Source organism: Ochotona princeps, chromosome 4 (genome assembly GCF_030435755.1).
Source record: "Ochotona princeps isolate mOchPri1 chromosome 4, mOchPri1.hap1, whole genome shotgun sequence".
NCBI classification, from domain to species: Eukaryota; Metazoa; Chordata; class Mammalia; order Lagomorpha; family Ochotonidae; genus Ochotona; species Ochotona princeps.
The window spans coordinates 44,871,744-44,890,488 of NC_080835.1; the positions used below are offsets into that span (position 1 = coordinate 44,871,744).

General features: G+C 53.3%; 1 protein-coding gene across 1 annotated transcript in view; it reads left to right on the forward strand.

Annotated features, from left to right (window-relative positions):
* The window catches only part of DKK3 (dickkopf WNT signaling pathway inhibitor 3), a 36,824-nt gene extending 20,759 nt beyond the window's left edge, over positions 1-16,065 (forward strand). The window contains exons 5-8 of the mRNA XM_004593838.2: positions 13,029-13,121; positions 13,539-13,683; positions 14,438-14,594; positions 15,333-16,065. Coding sequence (XP_004593895.2) covers positions 13,029-13,121; positions 13,539-13,683; positions 14,438-14,594; positions 15,333-15,549 — 612 coding nt within the window. The 3' untranslated portion in view covers positions 15,550-16,065. The remainder of the gene's footprint in view (positions 1-13,028; positions 13,122-13,538; positions 13,684-14,437; positions 14,595-15,332) is intronic.
* Positions 16,066-18,745: the final 2,680 nt, after the last annotated feature.

Below are 18,745 nucleotides of genomic sequence, written 5' to 3' on the forward strand. Positions count from 1 at the left end.
ATGCCAATCTTCTACCTAAGTGATGGAACTCAGAGAAATGGAAGGAAACTATAGTTGCAAAGAATTCTACTCCCTGGGTTGGTGGAGGCCAGGGGTCCATCCTGGATATCAGACACTTAACACAGTCCATCAGCTCATGATGATGGCAGCTACCATCAGCCTCTCCCAGAATGCCTAGGCCTTGAAATGCAGCATGACAGCTGGAGCTGTGTCGGGAAACCTCTGCTGTAGCCCCCGGAACCTCACTCCTTCCTAGGGAAGGGTGCAGCTGTCCTCTTGCCAAAGGCTGTGGCTCCTAGCCTCTGGGTGGCACAAGTAATGCAGTCAACCTCACTCGTGGCTCCCCTGAGCCCTGGGTCTAGGGACTGAGTTTCTGCAGCACTCTGAGAAAGTGGCATGTGCACATGCTGAGAGGCCGAGGGGACCTGGCCCATTTCTTGCTTTCTTCCCAAGGCAGAGGAAAGACCATTGTTGGGGGTTGAAGTAGATGGAGTTGGCTCTCTTATTCATGTAAGAAGACCCACAGGGAGCAATTGAGCAAACGTGCATATGCCGCATCTGTCCCCAACGGTGGAGGGAGTGGCGTACATGAGGATCAGAGAGCTGAGCACCTATGGACTCTGTCACTTCTGGAAAGCAGATGTGGCTGCTTGTCCCCAGTCCCTGGGCCTGGCTGTTCCTAGCTATCATGCCCCCATGCTGAGCCGCATTTGCCCTTGAGTGGGTGAAGGATTCCTCACCCAGTCATGTGAACCACTCCAGCCTGTGCCAGATGCCTGTGATTGACTGCACTATTTGTGCATGTGACTGCACTATTTTCCATGAAGGCAGTGTTGGAAGGAAAGGCAATGTTACTGGGGCTCTCCAGAAGTAGCTTTAGGAAGGCAGAGACACATAGCTGGGGCTTCCCCATGGTTATGATCCTGCCCTGTGCCCGAGGACTAAAAAAGTCCCAGATGTCACTGTCCTCCATAATGGGTGCCAGCACAGGGGCCCCAAAGCAGCTGAGACCTACATGAGACAGGGAGGCTGGGAATGCAAGCTGTGGAGGAAGATGGGCACCAGGCTGCTGGATGCGCCACTGGTCCTGGAATGGTGATCAGGGGAAGATACTGGAGACATGCTGTGTACTGATAGCAGAGGGAACAGCTATGCATCTCACCAAGTGGTAGCCATGTGGAAACTCAATGGAAGCATTCCTGCCAAGACCTCCCAGATCTTGGAGCTGACTCAGTCCGTGTGGCACCCCAGACCCTTCTCTTCTGATGGTGTCTCCTCCTGTGACTCCTGGGGCGGTGGTGGTGGGGAAGGAGGGCGTCGTTCCTCCCACCTGACACATTGTGGTCAAGGAGCACCTATGATTGCTCAGATGCTGATGTCACCCCCTGCAGGTGGCTTCATGCCCACAAAGCAGTTTAAAAAGAAAGAGAAAGCAATATGGAGGTCCAGGCTGGGTTGGGTGGAGAGATGTCTTCCTGGAACACCAGCCAGCCCATCTGGCAGCTCACCCTAAGACTGAAGAGCAAGGGAGACCGGAGGAAAAATCTCATTCACAGGAAAGCTTGCTCAGCTTGCTCAGCTGAGAGCTTGAACAGAGAAGGGAATTGCCTAGCCTAGGAGAACAATCTCCCCACTGCCCAGCCTGGAGAAGCCATGAGCAGTGGCTGTGTATGTCCAAGGAGATCAGGAAGGGTCCAAGGTGGAGATGAGAAGGTTCGTGTGTCAGGTGCCAAGCTGTAAGGTGACCAGGCATCATCCCTGTCATAACAGATTGCTTTTGCTTGACCAACCCATGGGAGGTGAGCCTTCCTCCACCCCAGTTCTCTCTCTGGTCTCTGGCAGCCACAGCCAAAGCTTGATGGTACCAGCAAGCCAGGAACAAGGGCAAGTTGAAATCCATGGAGCCTCTGTTTTCTGTCAGCCCTGAAGCTGGTACTGTGAATTAACCACCGGGACTACACAACCCTGGATGACTCCATGCACTGGAATGTAGACTAGGTGGGCACCAGGGGTCTGTTTGTCTCGCTCCACTGCATGTGAGGCCTCAAGCTGGAAGCCAGGGGAGACCTAGTTGCTGGAGGCTCCTTTCCGCTCCTGCTCGGGTTGGCCCAAGAGCTCAGCTTGTGCTGCTGGCCCCTCTGTGTAGCCTAGAATTCCTTCCAGCATGGTGGCCTGCTTCAAAGGGCAGACAACCAATAAAGCCAGGAACCAAATGGAAACTTACTCTGTTGAGACCTGACCTTGAAAGTCATGCAGTGTCACTTGCTCCACATTCGGTTCATTGAGTGAGTCTGTAGTGTCCCCCAGCCCCCAGGTCATGATGAGATGGCTGGAGGGATGAGTATGTTGCCCTTTCAGCTTCCCTCCCTCACTTCCTGCTCCTAGAAACAATCACTGTGCACTAAGTTGTGTGACCATCTGGGTGAGGAGTTGGCTGGGGATTCCAGGGAAGGTGCAGAGGTTGGCTTTTGCTTAGGACTGACTTAGAGACAGTGGCTCACAGCTGGGGGCCACCCCTTGGGCTCCTCACTGAACCCATGGGAGGGCACTGGCTGCTGGTGGGAGAATTGGGCAGACTGCCCCTGAGGCAGTTCCAGAGGCAAGTGGCAGAGTCTGGGTTCTGGGAGGCCAGGCAGATACTGGCCATGATGAGCTTGGAGTGCCACCTGTGCTTTGGATCTCAGGGCATGCCAGATAGAGAGGAGACCGTTCAGGTAGGGCATCCTCCAGGAGTTACGACCCTTGAACCTGGGCATTTGCAGCCCTCTTGCTAAATTAAACACAGACTGTACTAGTGTGGGAGACCCAAATGCCAGGGATGAGAAGCAGTTCTTGCCGGTAGCCAGGATTGGGACCCCAACCAGAATGCCCCCTGGATCTGGGGTCCAGGTCCCAGGGGCTAAAGGTGGTTTGGTCGGGTGACCGTGGGGTAGTGGTAGTGAAAGCTGGAGAAGCCTGAGACCCTGGAGGGACACTTCCGGGCCAAGAAGAGCAGGAAGACTCATGGTGGAGGGGGAGGGGACTTGTGTGGAGTGACACAGAAGTGCTGTTGTGACATCACCAATGCTCTGGCTGAGCCCATCAGCCTCCTGATGTGCAGGTGAGATGCCACCTGTGCAGCCAGGTGTGTTTGTGGAAGGACAGGTGAGGGCTGGAGGTTTCCCCCTACTGTGTGTCTTTGGGATGGGGCCTGGGGGCTGTCTCAGCTTTCTCTAAGCCCAGAATGATCAGAGATGACTTGAAGACGTGAGGAAGTTCCCTTTGGAATGAAAAATGCCAACTGGAGACAGTACTCAGACTGAAAGAATGTGACTGAGGCCCTGTGGGCGTGGGACTGACTCTGTGGCCTGGCAGCTGGACAAAACAAGGCAACAGACGTTCTTCCGGAACGCCCTCTCCATTGCTGAAGATGTGTGAGCATGCCGGTCTCCCTCTGGGAAGCTGGTGGAGAGGGCAACTCCGGGTGCAGCCCTGACTCTAGGGCTGGATCTATAGCAAGAGGCATGGGGAGATGTGGAGGAGGTTGGGAGGGGAGCAACAGCTCCAAGCTTGTTTCCAGAATGAACCAGCCAGTGAAGGGCGGGGAGGTGGGGAGCCAGTTGTTCTGCACACCCTGGTCTGGTGGCAAGGGGGTGCATTTGCTTCTTTGCTGAACCATGTGGCTTGGGGAAGGAAGATTGGTAGGAGAGCTCCGGACGACGCAGGCTTTTGCGGACGTTGGCACTGTAGGGCGATAATCGCTACCATCAGCTCCTGGCTGCTGCCTGGATTTTTCCATGGGGCAGCGTTTGCAAGATGAGACTGGCCAGAGCCTGGGATGAGGTTTGGAGCCCCCACAGGCCTGAATTGCCTGAAGTTTCCAGTGCAGCATCCAGAAGGGTGCCCTACCGTGCTGGAGACAAATGTGCCTTCTGCGGGCTTCTGTGTTTGCCTGGCTCTGAGATTCCCCAAAGACACCTAGCGATGGGAAAAATCCTCCTGCTCCGCCTCTGCACACCTCTCCTAACTCTCCAATGGCCTTGGGCTGGGACCAGCTTGGTGGTCACCCCGTAGCAGGGCAGAGCCTGCAGCCTTCCCTCCCTGGGAGCTCCTAGGCTCCCTGCCAAATCACCCTGTGACCTCCAGTCCCCAGCCTGGGCCCCAAGCTCTGCCCATCTGTCCCCACGGACCTGCCCTCATCTCCGAGGAGGCCTGAGTGGGGGATCACATGCAGCCCTACCACTTATGCTTGATTTTAGCAACTTTAGCTCACTGCCTCAGTTTCTTGACTGTAAAATGAGGTTTCTTGCTCATTTCAGAAGATATGATGGTGTTTTGGAGGAGATGAGGTGATGTGTTGTTTTTCCTTGCTTCTTGTGGGCATGCTAGGTCACTCAACCCTAAGACCCCTGTGGTTCTGTGCATCTGTCCCCCTCCCTCTCCTCTCACCAAGTACCAGAAACTCTGGGATGAAGCAGGAGGCTGTCCCATGTGAATGGGGAGAGCTTGCTGGAGCCCAGAATTTGGGGCCTCTTCAGTAGAGAAGGTACTCAGTTATAGAGATCCTTTAGCACAGATCACAGCTCAGGAAGTTGCTGGCATCTCCTGGTGGCCATTATTTGCCCCACCAAGAGAGAGAATATTATCCTAGGGCTGAAGGCTATGGTGCCCCAGGCACATACTCTGGTTTCAGTCTGCTGACCCCATGAAGCCTCCCATTTTGCAGATCAGAAAACCAAGCACCTTGGAGGCCCAAGGTCACCCAGCTTGTCTGTGGACCCCTGGGAAACTGAAGGCCATGGCCTACCTCTCCTGACCTTTACACTGCAAACCCCACATCCCAGGAGGCCTTTAGTCCTGGAGGAATCCAGACTCTGGTCCCTCTACACCTGCAGTCTCCTCTTCTCTGTGGGTGAGGGTCCCTGAGTCACATCTTCCTCCCAATCCAAGGGAGAAAGGATGGGGTGTTGGCCTGTGTCACAGATGGCCCCATCTGGTCGTCCTGGAGCATGGAGAGTCTTCCACCCAAGGCTGGGAGAAATAGCCATCCATAGACTGTTTTTTCCACGCTAATCTGAGTGACCAGAATGTGTTGGGAACTAGGTGCCAGGGCCTAGAATTTGGGCTCAGTCAGGAAGCCCCATTTTTGTGGTTGCATACCAACAGAATGCAGAATGCAGCAGGGCTTCCCCTCGCCCCTCTGCCTCCCAGCAGGGAGCTGCTGAGGGACCAGAGGCCAAGGGTGCCCACAGGATCCCATACTGCAGGGATGTGGGTTGCTGGCTGGCTAGGGGATGGGGAGTGTGTGTTAGCTGGTGCTGCTGTGACACCCCAAACTGGGCAAGTCGCAGAACATCAGTTCTGGCAGTTCTGGGCCTGGATGGCTGAGGTCAAAGTGAGGGCAGCTGGGCTCCTGCTGAAGACTGTGAGGGGAGGGTGCTCCAGAGCTCTGGCCTCGACTGTGGTTTGAGCAAGTTGTGGCTGGCTCTTGGGTGAAATGTTCAAACCTCAGTGTCCTAAATTGAGGATACTAAGAGAGTGAAAACACAATTCAGTTATGGTGTTTAGGGTAGGGTTTTGGGGAAGCTGTTGGCCTGGCATCTCTGTCAGCAGAGACACAGACACACCTATGCACCCTCTGCTGGGTGATGCTCTGCTTCCTGGCTCAGCAGGTGTCCATGCTTCCCTCCGTGCACTCTGCCACATGCCCAGCCAGGGAGACTTCCTGACCTTGAACTTGAACGCACCTGTCCTCTAAACTATGAGCTTGATTCTCGAATGTTCCCAGATGACTAATCCAGCCAGCTTTTGCCTGTGCCCCTTCCCATCATCTTTCCTCTCAGTATGGTGGTGTCCAGATCTCCTGCTTGTGCAAGGTCAGCGGTCAGGCTGTATGAGGGTGACTTCAGCTTTACAATTGCAACTTTGATGGCCCTGTCTCCCTGTGAGGCCCCATTCTGAGGTCCCATGGTCGAAGACTTCACAATGGACCTGGGGCACACAAATCCGAAACAGGCACTTGAAGGCAATAGGATCTAGAGGAACGAGTGGGCATGTGGTGGTCTGAGAGACTTGCAGTTTAATCCTGTCTTTTCCTGCATGGATGACACTAGGCTTTGGGGCTCAATGTCCTTGCCTGTGATTCATCTGTGCCTCTACTCTAACTATTTCTAGCAAGTGATGGCTGAGTGCCCAGCACCGTGCATATAAGCTGGGGCTGTAAAGGGCTGGGATATTTGTTCCTTCCTGGACTTGTGGAGCAGCTTGGTTGTCACTGTATTGGGAGATGGGACCTTCCCTGGGCAGTTAGGTCCTGAAGCTTCTGCCCTTGTGAATGAACCAGTGCTGTCACTGCTGCATTCATGACGTTCATTCAAAAGGGGCAAGCTCAGCTCCCTTTCCTCCCGCTCTTACTTGCCCTTCCGCCTTCTTCTAAGAGATGATGCCTCAACATGCTGGACTTTCTGTCTTGAACATCTGCAGCCTCCAGAACTGTAAGGCTGTGAGCTTTCTTAAGTCACCCTGTCTCAGGAGAGAGCCACTGACGGCTTGAAGCAGGTACAGGCCAGCCAGCAGTTGGTGCTGTCTCAGCATCAGCTCCTGCACCTGCTCAGTGGGCAGGGTGCTGAGTGCAAATGGCTCTCCTGGGTCTGAGTAGGAGAGGATAGCTTGGAAGGCCCGCATCCGTCGTGGGTGGCCTCCTTTCTGAGCCTCACTTGAACAGACATTGCCCCAGTCAGAGTGACAGGAAGGACAGCGGCAGAGGCTCCCTGGGGGGTGAAGGGCAACATGCCCACCACCTGCGCTGACCCCTCCCAATGCCCTGCCCCCAGCTTCGGACTCCTGCTTCTTTGGGAACCACTGTCCTCTGCTGACTGCTGAACTGTAAGATCAAGTTCAGCACAGTCCCTTTGCCATTTTCCAGTGTTTTGTTTTCATGTTGAAAAACCCTGGGGCAGTTTCCAGGCCTAGCATCCCTGCCAAATCTCTGCCTCACTCCTCGTCAGCCTGGAGCCTTCTAAATATAGCTCCCTCTCAGGGTCGACCCAGCAGCCACCCTCTGAATGGCTTTGGACATATGTCAGCTTCTGGGCTGTTGGTCAGGATGGTAGCTGGAGGCAGAGACAGATAGGGAGTGGCTAGACCAGAGATGAGAATGGCATTTGTCACCCAGACAGTGACATTTAGGTCCAGACATCCAGGGCCTTTGGCCTTGGCGTCAGTTCTTGCTTTTTGTCCGCCAGGGATGGGGAGATGGGTTGAGGGTGGGCGCCCAGCTAAGCTGTGACTGAGGGGAGGAGAGCAGTGGCACAGAAGAGGGAGGAAAACACTGATTTCCTGGGGTGGAAGTGGAAAGAGCCCTGGACCTCCAACTCCAATTCAACCAAGTTGAGTAGCTCAGTTTCCACGTCTGCGGAGAGCAGGAGGAGAAGGATATGGAGGGGAGGAGAGAGAACTGGGGGCAACCAGTGGGTACTTCCTTTCTCATGTTGTATTTGTGTCTTCAATCAAGGTTGGGCATAGAATGGAGTCACCCTCCAGTGCCAGGGTCCCAAGAGGTGCTTCTGCATGCCCTGTACCCCTTCCTTCTCCCTCCTGGGCCTGTTGTTCCTGGGCCATCCCGGGCTTGGCTGCACCCTGAGGTTCCTTTCACATGTTGGCCCAAGTATGCACACGGCCCTGGAGCACCGGCAAAAGACTGGGAGATCACTGAGCAGGGTACAGCATGGGTCTTTGAGAACACACCCACGTCCTTGCCTCACACCTGTAACACCTGGATAGATGGGACCTGCTTCGTACTGCTAAAGGGGGGAGGGAGTGTCTCAGAGGACACCTAGCCTGGACCTCCTGCAAGGACAGGCCACTTTGCCCCCCTCCCTCCTTTGGGCCCACAGGCCACCGCTTTCCTCTCTGACAGCCTCGGGGTGTAGACAAGTCAGTACCGGATGTCTAGTTCCTGAGTGCAGGCAGGGACAGAGGTGCAGAGTTGTCCGGGGCAATGCCAGGCTGGGCCCCTTGTGGGTGGAGATCTGCTTTGTGCTGACAAGTTGGCCCCTGTCAGGCATTGCACAAGAAAGAGGCAAGTGCAGCTGCTTGTTGCCATGGCCACCATTCACAGAGCACACTGCTCCAGAGCTTTGCCCTCCTCTTCCTCACCCTGCTTTTGAGTTGCTTTTGAGTCAGCAACAGCCGAAGATCACGTGCCCAGGAGGTGGAGATCTATGAGCCTGGGAGTCCCAGGCTTTGGTGGGTGAACATAATTCTTCACAAATGTTCCCAGAGTCTGCTAAGAGCCATAGTGCCCGTGCCCATAGGGCAGCCTGGTGGGCTCCCATACAACCCAGGCATGGAGCTTTCTCCAGAGACAGACTTAGCCAAGCTCTTGGAGACCCGAGGAAACTGGGGGTGGCGGCGTGCTTCAGTCCGTCGGAGGTTCCACACCAAAGAGATTAGGGGGCAGGCACAGCTTCCCCATGGCTTTGCAGGGGATCTCCATGGTACACAGGAGTCAGGAGGGCAGTGAGCAATTCTCAAGGATGAATGTGTGCTTTTCCTGGTCAGGAGCTGTGAATGGGATAGGGAAGGGTTAGAGTATCTCTGGGGTGGGGACTAATGCTGTAGGGGGTCTTAGCTGCTTTACTGAGCCACCTGGAAGAAGTGACTTATAATATGAAATAGTTTGGGAAAATCAGAGTTAAACAGATGGAGTGTGTGAGAAGGCTTCAGAAAGTTCATAGAAGTGTGCCTTTCTTCCCTTTTTCCCTCCACCTTTCTGAAGCTCCCTTGAAGAGGTTTGTTGGCCTTGGTGTCCACTTCCTTGCTCACTGTTGGCATTTTGGTACCTTGTTTGCCGTGGTAGCAGCCAAGTGGTCTCATCCATTCAGCACATCACAGTTGGGAGCCCACGATGGCCCCTTCCCTTTGCCCCATATGCACTGCTCCTTTCAAGTCACAAAACTGGGCATATGTGCTTCTCATACTTGCTGTGTTTACTTACTGATGAATTGTCAAATTGTCACTGTGCAAGCAGTTCCTTTTTTTAAAGATTTATTCTATTTTTATTGGAAAGTCAGATATACAGAGAGGAAGAGAGACAGAGAGGAAGATCTTCCGTCCGATGATTCACTCTGCAAGTGGCCTCAACAGCCAGAGCTGAGCTGATCTGAAGCCAGGAGCCAGAAGCTTCTTCTGGTTCTCCTATGTGGGTGCAGGGTCCCAAGGCTTTGGGCCGTCTTCGACTGCTTTCTCAGGCTGCAAGTAGGAAGCTGGGTGGGAAATGGAGCAGCTGGGATTAGAACCAGCACCCATGTGAGATCCAGCACATGCAAGGCAAGGTCTTTAGTCACTAGGCTACCATGCCTGGCCCAAGATTATTAAGCTTTGAAACTTTTTTTTTACTTCATTTTTATTTGAAAGGCAGAGTTGGAGAGAAGGAGAGATATCTTACGTTTACTAATTCATTCCCTAGAGGGCTGCAACAGGTAGAACTTGGCTAATTGGAAGCCAGGATCCTTATCCAGTTCTCCCATGTGGGTGCAGGAGCCCAAGGGCTTAAACCATCCCCCACTGCTTTCCCAGGTGCATCAGCAGGCAGTTTGATTGGAAGTGGAGCAGCTGGGACTCAAACTGGCACTCATATGGGATGCCAGCACTGCAGGTGTAGGTCCAGCTTGCTGTACTGTGGCACTGGTCCCAATCATTATGCATTTGATACAAACTCAGAAATGAATGTTCAGTATTGTATAAGGCTTAAGATGCCAATGTTATCTTTGAACGGCATGATTATTATTATAACTCTTTTTGAAGATATATTTATTTGGAAGGCAGAGTTACAGGGGGAGAGAGAGAAATCTTTTATCCACTTGTTCACTCCCTAGATGATCACAATGGCTAGGGATAAGCCTTGAGCTAAAAGCTTCATCCAGATCTCCCACCTGGTGCAGGCACCCAAACACTTGGGCCATCTTCTGACGTCCTCCCAGGCCCTTAGCATGGAGCTGGATTGAAAGTGGAGCAGCCAGGACCAGAACCATTGCCCAAATGGGATGCTGGCATAGGAGGCGATGGTTTTACCCACTATGCCACAATACTGACTTTTGTAACTAGTTTTTCTAATAGATCATTCCATGAATCCTGAGCTCTACAGTCTACAGCCTAGTCTAAAAATCACATGGCATTATGAAAAAAAGATGCATTTAAAAAATATTTTATTTATTTGAAGGACAGAATGAAGAGTGTGAGAGCGAGAAAAATCATTCTTCAGTGTCACCGGCCAGCAGCGACACTAAAAAGACGAGGCATACTCTGAAGGTCCGGGAAACGCCGGAACCGCAACCAAACCCCTCACTGCCAAAGGCGGCTGAGCTTAAATACTTATCTCCGCTCCACTATCCCCATTGGTCTAAGCTTTCCTCTGCTGCTTCTCCAGCCCTCTTTCTGCCACCCTTCTCCCCATATTTCTTCCTGTACTTTTGGCTGCATTTCTCCGTTCTTGGCCCCGTCTCTCTGTCCTGCTTTTGCTGCTTCTGTCTGTATCCCTCTTTTCTACTTTCTCTCCGGCACCCTTCCTCCTGTCCATTCTTCTCCCTCGTCCCGTATTTCTCCGTCCGCCGTAGTCTGTCTGTCGTTTTTCGTCTCAGTCCGTCGTCATCCCAGTCCATCTGTCCATCCCAGTCTCTGTCTCTCCTGCTAGCTTGTACTGGCTACTTTTATATAGTTCTCCACCAATCACTTCTCCCCGTGGGTCCACTTGGTGCTATGTGATAGGCCAGTAATCACAGCGAGGGCATTAGCCTATCCCTGTGACTTCCTGTTTACCTGCTCGTGAGACCAGCTCCGCCTCCTGGCCCTGGGCCAGCCGCCATCTTGTGACAGCCCCTATCAATCCCGGAGCGGCTTCAGCACCCCGCTCCCCACACTTCAGTTCACTGGTTCACTACCCTAATAATTCCAGTAACCATGACTGGCCCAGCTTAAGCCTGGAGCCTAGAACTCCATGGTCCCTTCTATCTTCAGGGTTGGCAGTGGCCAGTCGAGTGCTTTTGACATGCAGGTGGCATCTCTGATGCTGGCTATTCTTCTGGGTCCCTGATAGATGATGCTATTACTCAGGATAGTCTCCCTGTCTTCAGATGGGCCAGTTGGCAACCTGAACTTCCTCTTGCTGTATAACCCAGTATACCTGCAGATGCCAAGTAGATGTGGATGTATTGAGGTGGAGCATTGTTTTACCTGCCAGGGAAGTAATAGCCATTTGTATTCTTTTGTTCCATTCAAAGTTTAAAGATAGTGTTCTCTTTTAGTAAAGTTTTTCAACTATGGGTAAATTGCCTTTCTATGTAAAGAGGCAAAATAATTTCTACTGGGTTACCTTTCTGAAAAACAAAACAAAAACCAAAACCTATTGGAGAAACAGAGAGAGAGTGAGCTTCAGACTGCTGGTTCAACTCCCCAGATGCCCCAAGCAGCATGCACTGGGCCAGGCCAAAGCCAGGAGCTGGGAATTCCATCAGGGCCATCACTGCAGCCTCCTGGGGTGGACATTAATAGGAAGCTGGAACCAGGAGCTGAGACTTGACCCCAGGAGCTCCGATGGGGGACTGGTGTTCCAGCCAGCATCTTAGCCCTGAGGCTGCACACAGCCTCCTCAGGCTGCCAGTCCTTAGTGAGTTCTTTAGTGAGAAACTCTGTCTTGCATCCCTTGTGCCCCAGACCAAGGCGACTCCAAGCCTTTCAACCTCTCCCATCTCCCAAACATCAGCCCTCCTGCTCTAGTGTCTTGCTGTTTGTTTTGGATGACATGCCAGGAAGCTTCTGGCTGCACTGCAGAGTGACTCTGTGTCTGCATGGAGACGAGAAGCTACCTTTGGCATCCTCAGGATCCAATCATCCGGGATGGGAAATATTCCAAGAAAAATGGCACTTTTACTGAACTGTACAGGTTTCTGCTGCTCCCTGCTATTCCTTAAACAACACAGCACAATTGTGTTGCTTTTCACATAGTGGTAGTTATTACAAGCAATCTAGAGATCATTACTATATAGGCAGCTGAGCATAGGTGATATACACATGCTATGCCCCATTTATGAGGGACTTGGTGTCTGTGGACATCCTGAGAGTGATCCCCAGGAATACTGGGGGATAGATGCACCTTACAGCCTCCTGGATTTCTCTGGCCAGGAGGAGGCCCTGGGGTCCAGCAGACTGATGTCCTGTCCCAGCTTAGCTCCTTTACCTGGGCTACCTTGCACTCCGCTTGGAGCCAGAGCTTGTTTGCCTGTAACACAGTTAACGCCGCATTCCGGACAGCTGAGGGGTGCTGGGTAAGTCAGGAATCAAAGTACGGAGGGCTATTCTTGCTGAGCTACAGGTAGAGCCACAGGAGGCAGACTGGTGCAGCCGCTGGCCCCAGGGAGCACTTTTAGGTCATTTCTTAGCGTGTTAGGTGATGGGATCTCCTTTGACATTTTTTGGGAAAATACCATAAGGGCTGCAGTGCATTTCAATTATTCTTAAACTTTGTCTTTTCTAAAGCCCCAAGTTTATAGATCCTGGTATTTGATGGTGACATGTTCACCAGAAAGCATGGGCGTCATCACGTGGGCTTCCTTTTGTCCCTGCTGGCACAGCTGCCTTAGTCTCTGGGCAGTAGGCCTGGCCTCTGCCCCTCTCCCCTCCTTGCTGCTGGGCCTGGCCTCAGACCCTTTCCTAGACAGTCACACAGGGCCTTAGTGTTAACTCCACACATGTGCTCCCCTCTCCACTCATGGGTATGCAGGGTAGGGAAGGCTGCCCAGAACTGAAGCTGAATAGATGGGGCAGGAGACCCTGCAGGCTCAGGGTGAGGTGTGGGAAGTGCAGGGGACTCCTCAGGAGAGGCTGGGATGGAGCCAGCCGAAAGCAGTGTGGGGCAAAGCTCCTGACTACAGACAGACATCTTCTGGTTATCCAGAGGTATGAGAATGGGTGAGGGGGAGGCGGCCTGCGGCTCACCCCGACTTTTACCCCCATGGACCCACTTCTCTGTTTCATTGTCTTTCCTTTCCCAGGAGTGCATCATTGATGAGGACTGTGGGCCCACTCGGTACTGCCAGTTTGCTAGCTTCCAGTACACCTGCCAGCCATGCCGGGAGCAGGAGATGGTGAGGGTGCCCTAAGGGCCTCTGGGGCTGCAGCACCAGGGTTCAGGAGACCCTAGGGGGATGGCTGGGGGTGCTAGGAGTTCTCACCTGGGCTTTCTGGAAGAGAATATCTAATGTGGCTGATCAGGAAGCTACTAGCCTGGCAGGGCAGCTGCCAGTATGGGATCGCTGGTCACATGTCAGCTTCATGGAAGGCAGGCTAGAGGAGGGAGAGAGTGAGAAGGACTCGACTGCTCTCTCTTTCTTGGGGACCTCCATCCTAGTAGATGCAAGCAAGTACCACCTGCAGGGCAGTAGGTGCCTAGCTCCTAGCTGTTCATCCATGTGCCTGATGAGAGAGGTCAGGGGGAGGACGGAAATGGACACAGCATGACCCCTCTCCTTCCTCCCTCCCTCCACCGGCCTTGTTCTGTGCAGCTCTGCACCCGAAACAGTGAGTGCTGTGGAGACCAGCTGTGCGTCTGGGGTCACTGCGCCCAAGCAGCCGACAGAGGCAGCAATGGCACCATCTGTGACAACCAGAGGGACTGCCAGTCTGGCCTGTGCTGTGCCTTCCAGAAAGGTGGGTGGGTAGCCTGCCAGGATGCTGGGGAAGCCCTGTCCCCAGTCAGTGCCAAGCACACCTCTCGGGGCCCACTCCTGAACGCGGAGTCCGAGCCCCAGCACATCTGCCTGTGGTGGAAGACGTTCTGTGATGTGCCCTGTTGGTGCCTGGAAGAGTTCAGGCCCCCTGGCTGAGGGATGCTGGGGTAACAGGAGCACCCAGGAGGGGATGGCTGGGCTTCCAGCAGCTCCTCCTCTCTCCTACCGCCCTCGTTCTCCAGGGTGTCAGCCCTTTGTCCTGGGTGTCAGTACCCAGCCTTACACATCCCTCCTCCTGCCCCAGCTCTGCCCCACCATTGCCTGCCCAGTCTCAGGGTTGCTGGCCTCCGGGAATGCCTCACCCTAGCAGGCCTTCCCAGGGCCTGCTGAGGCCCACAGGCCTTCTTGCTATCTCCTGTCTTAAGTCTGACTCATGTGGCTTCATATAGCTCCAACTCACTGTTCCTCCTTCCCCTCCATGCCTCCCCCACTTGGCTATCTCACTGGCCCAACTTTCCTCATTGGGACCCACCCCAGGCTGGTGCTGTCCTCTGGCTGCGAATGACTTTGTCCCTCCAAGTTCAGCACAGCCAGCCTCTTCTGGGTAGTCCTCCTGGGTGGTTCCCTCCTTGACCCCATGCCATCAGTCCTGTTTCTAACCCCTACTGTGGGGTGGTGGCTGGAAGGCAGGAGGCTGCACCCCCTTTGCCCTTGCTGATTCTGGATGGTTCTAGGCCTGCTGTTCCCTGTGTGCACACCCCTGCCTATGGAGGGTGAGCTTTGCCATGACCCTGCCAGCCGGCTTCTGGACCTCATCACGTGGGAGCTGGAGCCTGACGGAGCCTTGGACCGGTGCCCATGTGCCAGCGGCCTCGTCTGCCAGCCCCACAGGTGAGGGTGCCCTGTCCTCTGTGTCCGAGGGCCAACAGTGGGTGAGGGGGATGCAGGAGCGGGTTTGGTCTGAAATGAGAGATGTGGGTTAAGTTTTGGGTAGGTTGGATTTCAGAAGTTCTCAGGGGGCTCCAGGGGCAGGAAGGTCTACATTCATGGGGTCCGGATTTGGGGCTCACCCTGGCAGTGAGGGAGGGGGAGATTTCTTAGTGAGGGGGCACCCAGGGACAAGGGGATCCTGGGCCCATGACAACACAACAGTCAGAGAAGGCACCGGCAGAGCAGTAGGGAGGAGACTGTGTAGCCTCCACTGCCAGAGATGGCCGAGGACCCCCACATCTTGGCTGATACCACCAGCTTCTGCCTAGCTTCCTGTCCTGGAAGAATTCAGTGCAGCTAGCCAGAGGCCTCTCCCAGTCCATAGAGGTTTGGGGCTCCCCTGTATGCAGCAGTAAGTGTTAGGCTGTGCCCCACTGGTACTCACTGGACAGGAGGTTGTGAGTTTCTGGGATGTCCACCCTAGAGCATCAGTCCCAGGAAGAGGCAGCAGGAAGGGCAGCTGCTGGAGGAGCCTACCCAGTGACCCCTTCAGCTGCCTGTGTAGGGTGAGAAGTTGACAGCAGGAGATGCCTATTGATGGGACATAGCAGGTAATATCTCCAGGGCAGGCAGGGGCGCTGCTGTGTCCCTATGAGGGAGACCTGATCCTTGGCTGAGCCATAATCCATCCATCCACAGCCACAGCCTGGTGTATGTGTGCAAGCCAGCTTTCGGTGGGAGCCAGGAACACACCAGGGAGAGCCTGCCACCCAAGGCGGTACTCAGCGATGAATATGAGGACGGCGGCTTCATGGAGGGGGTGCAACAGGAGCTGGAGGACCTGGAGAGGAGCCTGACTGGGGAGATGGTGCTCCAGGAGCCTGTGGCCGAGTTGCTGGGTGGAGGAGAGATTTAGGTGCGGACCATCCATGTCCACGTGCCACAGAAATCGCTAATTTATTTCGCCAGGTGTGTTCCCTAGGTGTGGGCTTTCCCTCCCCATTCCCTGCCTGTAGCATGACCAAATGCAATGCACCATGCATTTGGTCCACACTGGCCCTCAGGGTTCCTGTTTAAAGGGAAGTGCTGGTGCCAAATCCCAAGGCAGGGATCGGGGACAAGGCAGCAGCTGCCCGAGCTGGGTTTGCATTGCCTTGCTTCACCAACGTCAGCCTGCTGAGTGAGCGTCCTTGTAGCTCTTTCGCCAGCCCAGGCCAACCACACCTGATGCTGTTGCAGTCTGCCTCCATCCCGTCGGCGCCTACTTCTCATTCTGTTCACAGCCATTGGGGACCCACTCTGCCTGCAGCCTGGAGAGGGGACTCTGTTCTTCGCAGGAATCTTGCAGGCTCAGAGACTGTATGCTACTGGCCCATGCCATACAGCTAATGAAAACTCCCCCAGGTTTTCCTTAGGGTGAATCCAGGCTCCAGCCCCCTAAGAACATGCCTCCCTACCCTGCTTTTCAAGGCATACCTGGAATTAACAGCACTCTGTTTCCCCACAACCTTCTGAGACTGAGCGCCTACTGTCAGGATTAGCTGTGCTGTCGCATTCCCCAGTGGAGACAAAGGGACGGATGTGGACACTGTCTCCGGCGGCAGCTGCACTGGTCACGTTTGGAGGTAGTGTCTGCAGAAATAGCTCTTAGCTCATGGCAGGGCCAGCATTGTAAGCAGGGAATCTGCCACATCTTAGCAAGCAATGGAAAACCATTATCAGCACAGGGAGCAAGGGAGAGCCTGCCAGGCACTGTGAAATATGGCTGTCATATCTCAACCGAGACCACCAGACTGGATGCCATGCCACGAACTCCCTTGGCAGGTGTCAGGGACTGTTTTCACTATGTCTTCCTCCAGAGTTATTACATTCTAAAGTTGCACACGACTGTAAAAGCATGCTTTCTTTGACTTCTCACTTCTGTATGAACACGTTGCATTTTAGAAATCATGCATAAATCACTTCAATTGCTCTTTGGCTCCATTTTTGTTTCCCCTTTGACTCTGAAAAAAGGGAACTCTTTAAGCCAGAAATATTAAGTAGAAATGACCTGTGTTATTTAAAAATATGTATCTCTTCCATAGAAGCAAATTTTCCAGACAATTGAAGCACATCTCTTAGCCTCAATACATTCTAAAAAAGGTATTGTTTCAATTGTCTGGAAAATTGGCTTTATCTGTATTCCATTAGTTTACTCAGAACACAGTGAATGCTTTGTAATTTTTTTTTAAGATTTATTTTTATTGGAAAGGCAGATTTCACTGAGAGAAGGAGACAAAGATCTTCCATCTGCTGGTTCGCTCCCCAAGTGACCACAATGTCTGAAGCTGAACTGGTCTGAAGCCAGGAGCCCAGAGCTTCTTGTGAGTCTCCCACATGGGTGCAGGGTCCCAAGGCTTTGGGCCATCCTCTACTGCTTTTCCAACAGGGAGCTGGAAGGGAAGTTGAGCAGCCAGGACACCAAGCAGCGCTGATATGGGATCCTGGTGTGTACAAGGTGAGGATTTAGCCAGTGAGTCATTATGCCTGGCCGAATCCTTTGTACTTTTTAGACCAATTCTCAGACAAAACCTGCTCCACATTTCTGGGAAGGGACTTTTTGCCCTTAGCAGCAGGAGTGGCCAAGAGGTTCCTCTGCCTTCTACCCCATCCCTTCCATGGGACTGAGTACAGGTCAGGTGGCCTTTGGCGACTACAGGGTGGATGTGATCTGGCCCTTTTCAACTGTTTGAAGTCACTTTCCTTGCCTCAGGACCCTTCCTTCATGTGCAAACTCAGCCAGAGCAGGGCTGTCCTGGGGCCATCTCCCAGGTGCTCCACTTTGAAGGACTCATGTCGCCCTCCCTGGGGTACCTTAATGTTCTTCCCATGTTGAGGTCTTGGCCTTAATCACCTAAGGTGACTAATGGGTCATCAAGGTCAAGGTGAAGGTTCACTGATACAGGGCTTAGGCCTTAGACAGCCTGAGCAGAGCCATTACTCAGCGCTATCACAGAAGGACACAAGTTTGAGTCCCTGATATTGATGAGGAAACCACTGCTGGCTGCCTTGTAAGCAGAGCATCCCTTACAGCTCGATTAGCCTGTTACCTGAGGCCCATAGCATTCCTAAGTCCAATGAACAACAGCCGATAGCCATGCCTTTCCATCTGCTCCTCCTGTGCCCCTGCCAGTAACAGGTGCTGCAGGGCAGAAGGGAGAAGTTGAAAAGCCGAGTGAGGGACCGTCTGTGGAGTAAGAGCAGGATGCATTAACTCTTTGCCTGGACTATGCACCCCTCCAGGTAGTCAGAAATTGAGCCAGATGATTTTGATAGTGAGGGTAGGTTACTCAATCCAGGGGGCCAAAATCTGTTAAAGCAAGGCACCTCCGTGCTGCACTTGAAAATTGCTGCCCCAGAAGGAACCGTGGGATGCCCCCCACATGAAGACCACCTGAGTAGGGCTGTCAAACTCCCTTTAGGACAACTGCTATGTTGGGGAAGCAGTTAACTCCTCTTCATGACTTCCCACAAGGGAGGGAAAATCAGGAGTACCCTCTGCTGAAGCCTGTGAGAGTTGAACTCATTTATTTGAATGACAGAATTCCAAAGAGGAAGAGACACACAGTTCTTTCATATACTGGTTCACTGATATGATCACAACAGCAGGGGCTGGGCCCATGTGAATGTCCCACATGGGTGCAAGGGCCCAAAGATTTGTGCCATCATCCTATGCCAATTTCCCAGGCTCATAAACAGGGAGCTGAATTGGAAGTACAGCCGGGATTTAAATTGGCACCTGTATAAGATGCCAGTGTCACAGGCAGTGGTTTTACCTCCTAATGCCACAGGGCTAGCCTCAAAGGTGTTGGAACTTTATCTTTTTTTTGAAGATTTTTATTGGAAAGTCAGATATACAGAGAAGAGGAGAGACAGAGAGAAAGATCTTTCGTCTACCCAAGTGGCTGCAATGGTCAGAGCTACGCCATTCTGATACCAGGAGTCTCTTCCAGGTCTCCCACGCAGATGCAGGGTCCCAAGGTTTTGGGCCATCCTCATATGCTTTCCCAGGCCACAGGCAGGGAGCTGGATGGGAAGTGGGGCTGCCAGGATTAAAACTGATGCCCATACTG